This window comes from Dipodomys ordii, unplaced genomic scaffold, assembly GCF_000151885.1.
Source record: "Dipodomys ordii isolate 6190 unplaced genomic scaffold, Dord_2.0 Scaffold107, whole genome shotgun sequence".
Classification (NCBI taxonomy): domain Eukaryota; kingdom Metazoa; phylum Chordata; class Mammalia; order Rodentia; family Heteromyidae; genus Dipodomys; species Dipodomys ordii.
Window position 1 is genome coordinate 4,603,593 of NW_012267323.1, and position 4,922 is coordinate 4,608,514.

Consider the following 4,922-nt stretch of genomic DNA (forward strand, 5'->3'; position numbering starts at 1 on the left):
AAAAGCCTGGGGACAGTGTTTCAGGCCCTGAGTTCAAGCCCTAGGACTGGCACAAAAATCAAATATAGCAAGACAGAAGTGGGGCTATGGATAGTCAGAACCTTGGAGACCCCTGTAACCTGGAGTTGGGTATTGTGACGCCATGCTATCCCAACCCCTTTCAGAAGTGGAACCTAGGGGCTGGGAAGGTGGCTCAGTGGTAGAGCGCTTGCCTTGCATGCCTGAGGCCCTGGGTTCGATCCCTCAGCACCACATAAGCAAAAAGAAAAAAGCTGGAAGTGGCGCTGTGGCTCAAGCGGTAGAGTGCTAGCCTTGAGCTGAAGAGCTGAGGGACAGCGCCCAGGCCCAGAGTTCAAGCCCCAGGACTGGCCAAAACCAAACCAAAATAGGGTGTCCACCAGGGGTAGGCTCCATGAAGAAGTGGGGGACCCTCCCCACCCCACTTTCCTCAGTGCCATGTAGCATAAACCCTTTCATCCTAGGCCACATACAACAGATTCCACACAGTGTGTTATCTTTTAATGAAGAGCTGGGTCCATGGGCTACCCCCCCTTCTACCCAGAATCCCCTGCAACAGCCACCCCTCAACCCTGGCTCCCTGGGAGGCAGGGAATCGGGGGTGGGGGGGGGAGGACAAGTTGCCTAGATAGGACATTATCTCTCTGACTTTGGACAGGACAGCAGGGTGCTAGATGGAGGACCAGGGGAAGAAGCTGGGGAGGAAGGGCTCATTGCCTTCCTCTGATGGACCAAAAGTAAAAAAACCAAACTAGTGCTCAGGAACAAATTCAGACTCCCCTCCCCCCCACCCCCAATCCCCAGGGGTCTGGAGGCCCTTCCAGCCATTCTAGAACCCTCCCTCCCTCCCAGCTCCTTTCAGCCTGATATCCCTCCAGGAAGTAGCCCTCAGGGCTATTCCTGCCCGGGGCCCTGAACCCCACCGCCATGAGTTTTTAAAGCCCCCAGGTCTTGCCAGGTCGGGGAGGGGGGCAAAGCTACCCCACAGACACACAGCCACCTTCCACTAACTCTGCTTTGTCAGTCACTACAGGCGTCTAAGAAGGTGGCGGTTTTTCTCTCTCTCTCGACACTGAGGCCCAGAGAGGCACGAGGCCCCGGCAGACCAGGGCATTGTGTCCTGGGGTCACTTTTTATAGGTCTGTGACCTTGTTTTCCACAGCTGCTGCAATCTGTTGGAGTCGGTAGCCCAGCTGCATCTTCTGGGCCGTACCATCTTCCTCCAGGGCCGTGATGATCTGAAACACAAGATGGAGACCATCAGGTTCTCATGGCAAACTGAAATGGGCCTGGGCGGGGGATGGGTTGGCACGCACAGGGGGCGAAGGGAGCCCCTCACTTACCGATATTGTGATTTCAGGACTTTGAGAGTCACGACTGCTTTTCTTTTCTTTTTGGTCAGTGGTAGGACTTGAACTCAGGGCCTGGGCTCTAGGCTAGCACTCTACCACTTTGAGCCACAGCTCCACTCCCAAGTTTTTGGGTGTGTTCATTGGAGATAAAAGAGTCTCATAGACTTTCCTGTCCCAGGCTGGCTTGGGACCATGATCCTCAGATCTCCGCCTCCTGAGTAGCTAGGATGTCAGGCGGGAGCCACCGGTGCCTGGCCAGCCTACTTTGTGTTGGTGTATTTGTTCACTCTATCGCTCAGGCTAACTCAGAATCCTTCTAACTTCAGCCTCCTAACTCAGAATCCTCCTAACTTCAGCCTCCTAACTCAGAATCCTCCTAACTTCAGCCTCCTAACTCAGAATCCTCCTAACTTTTCAGCCTCCCGAGGGCTGGGACTAAAGGCATATGCTATAGAGCATGAAGGATTGGTGCGGGTGGGGAGTGACATTGTTTATTCAAGTATCCAGCAGTATCTACCTCCCCTGTTCAAAGTTGTTCTGAGTGGAGATGTTTCCCCCCCATACACACACTAGGTTTCTCCCCACCACCCCCTCAACCTCATCGACAAGGCCCAGAGTCTACCTACCTGATCATAGTATTTGTTGATATACTTGTACAGTTCATGCAGGGCCACTCGTGCCCCGAGGTCTCCAGAGCAGTTCTAGGGAGAAAGATAATAGAGAGAGATGAGGGGTGCAGTCAGCCCTGGCAGGAGACCCAGGATCCTAGGGAATGGGGAGAAGAAGAGGAGGCCTCACTGGGCAGTCAGAAGAATAGGTCCTGGGTCTCCATGAGAGAAAGAGACCTGCGGGTCTGGGGCTCCACGAGGACCCTGCCTCTTAGCTTAATTCTCCCCACCCCCCCGTTCATCAGATAACCAAGCAGGACAGAGGTGGTTTGCTGTCTAGAGACCCAGTGTAACTCTGTTCTAACTCCAAGTATTTCCTCAGGTTGCTCATGCCCATGCCCTTCACCTCACTAGTGGAGACCCAATGAAAAGCAGGGACCCAATGAAAGCAAGCATTGTGTGAAGGACTCAGCACACAGCACCCCGTGAAGGACTCAGCACATAGCTATATCCCACAAGTAGAGTAAGGGTGCTTTCATTGGTATCATCATTATTTCAGAAACACTTCACAAAGGCCCCAAGTTCACATTTAGCTGTGATTTGTTTTTTTTTTGGTGTGTGTGTGTGTGTGTGTGTGTGTGTGTGTAGGGGGCCAGACATAGGGCTTGAACTCAAAGCTTGGGGTCACTGTCTCTGAGTTCTTTTGCTCAAGGCTAGAGCTCTACTACTTTGAGCCACAATCCCACTCCCAGTTTTCTGATAGTTCCTTGGACATAAAGAGTCCCACAGACTTCCTGCCAGGGCTGGGCGTTGTTTTTGTTTTTGTTGGTTGTGAGGCTAGAACTCTGGGCCTGGCACTGTCCCTGAGCTCTTCAGCTCAAGGTGAGTGTGCTACCATGTTCTTGCCGGGGCTGGCTTTGAACCACGATCCTCAGATCTCAGCCTCCTGAGTAGCTAGGATGACAGGCGTGAACCTCCAGCACTGATGATGAGGGTATGGGGTCCTGCACCCACAAGCTCCAAGGGAAGCTGGGGTCCCACAGGCTTCCCTTTATTGGAGCAGTGTAAAATGGGAGGGTGGACGGGGGAGACCATGATTGTTAAGGCAGGATGTCTGGGCCCAAACCAAAAGCAGAGGGACATCTTACCCGGGACAGCTCAGCCAGGACAGAGTTCATCTCTTGGTCACTGGCAGGGATGGTTTGTCTGATGTCTGCATAGTACCTGCCAGAAAGACCAAGATGGCAGCTGCTGAGTAAAGTAAATGCAGGCCAAGGCTACACCAGTACTCACCCCAGACCCCACCTGGCCCCTCCTCCCAGGCCATGCCCACCTCCCAGGCCACACCCCTCATGTCCTTAAGGCCACGCCCCTCCCCTGTACCTCTCCACCATCTGCTTGTATCTGGGAATATCCCGAGCGTAGAGAAGCTTGTTGATGGGGGAATCCTGAGGCCGGAGGGACAGCGGTGAAAGACGAAGACAGGGCCCCTGTTAGGATCATCAGCTCCCTCCCTGCATTTCCCTGGACTGCTAGAGCTTTAAAACTGAACGTCAGCTGGGCCAGGCACCGGTGGCTCACACCTGTCATCCTAGCTACTCAGGAGGCTGAGATGGGAGGATCACAGCTCAAAGCCAGGCCTGGGCAGGAAAGTTCCTGAGACTCTGATCTCTAATGAACCACCAGAAAACCAGCTCACAGTGGTTTGAGAGATAGAGAGCACTCGTCTTGAGTGAAAAAGCACAGGGACAGCACCCAGGCCCCAAGTTCAAGCCCCATGACTGACCAAAACACACAAAAAAACTCAGGCCCCAATGGAAGCCTGACCTCTTTGCAGATGGAGGCATAGGAGGATCTTGGGGGGTCCCTGGAACCCCTCCTTCTCCCACATCCCCAATCGATAGTTGGTGCCCTGTCGCCCTGGGAGTCTGGAGAGAAAGCCTTTCCCCTAATCTACCTCCTTAAAATTCTCAGGAACATTCTAGAAGCTATGTGCATATACTAAGACCTCCCTATCCCCTTAACTACCCCATCCTTTCCAGTCCACTTACCCGGCCCAGCTTGTGATCAGCCAGGGTGCAAGCATCCATGAAGGTCTGGGCGATGACCAGGAGCACCGCGTCCATGTTATCGGACGTCTGTACATCGAACACGAACTGTGGGTTTTTGATGATATTGATCCAGAACCTCAGCGGTAAACTGTGGGTGAGGCAGAACCTAGCCCATGAGCATGCTGGGAAAGCAGCAAGGAAAACCACCCCTCTCCCCCCCCACATAATCATATGCCCCAAATTCCCCCCCCCCCCCCCCCCCCCCGCTGCTTTGTTGCTCAAGGCTGGTACTCTACCACTTGAACCACAATGCCACTTGCAGCTTTTTCTGTGTATGTGGTACTGAGGAATCGAACCTGGGGCTGCGTGCGTGCTAGGCGAGCGCTCTACCACTAAGCTACGTGCCCAGCCCTTCATACCTGTTGGTTTTCCAGATATGGATAGTGTCCTGGTCAGAGATGCCATGTTGGTGGGCCTGCTCGTCCAGCAGGTCGAAGAAATACTTGACCGCCAGAGGCACCGGGCGGCTGGTGCTGAGGATCACTTGGAATAGGTCATCCACGAACTTCTGCAGGGTGCCCTATGGAAAGACAGCAGGGAGTCAAGAGGGTATACTCAGCCAGGGGACCTCAGCCTCACCTGACCCCCACTTGTCCCCCCCCCAAAAAAACCCTGAGTAGTCATCTTCCTCCCTCATAGCCCAGATTCTTACTGGGCCCTGTCCCCCAATCCTAGGCCCTGTCCCCCAATCCTGGGCCCTGTCCCCCAATCCTGGGCCCTGTCCCCCAATCCCAGGCCCTGTCCCCCAATCCTGGGCCCTGTCCCCCAATCCCGGGCCCTGTCCCCCAATCCCGGGCCCTGTCCCCCAATCCCAGGCCCTGTCCCCCAATCCC

General features: G+C 54.4%; 1 protein-coding gene across 1 annotated transcript in view; it reads right to left on the reverse strand.

Moving 5' to 3' along the window:
* Positions 1–502: 502 nt before the first annotated feature.
* The window catches only part of Plxnb1 (plexin B1), a 28,973-nt gene continuing 24,553 nt past the window's right edge, over positions 503–4,922 (reverse strand). Inside the window, exons 32-37 of the mRNA XM_013028218.1 lie at positions 4,449–4,609; positions 4,030–4,177; positions 3,362–3,426; positions 3,127–3,202; positions 1,997–2,071; positions 503–1,256 (exon numbers count right to left, since the gene is read on the reverse strand). Of these exons, the coding sequence (XP_012883672.1) occupies positions 1,152–1,256; positions 1,997–2,071; positions 3,127–3,202; positions 3,362–3,426; positions 4,030–4,177; positions 4,449–4,609 (630 nt within the window). The 3' untranslated portion in view covers positions 503–1,151. The remainder of the gene's footprint in view (positions 1,257–1,996; positions 2,072–3,126; positions 3,203–3,361; positions 3,427–4,029; positions 4,178–4,448; positions 4,610–4,922) is intronic.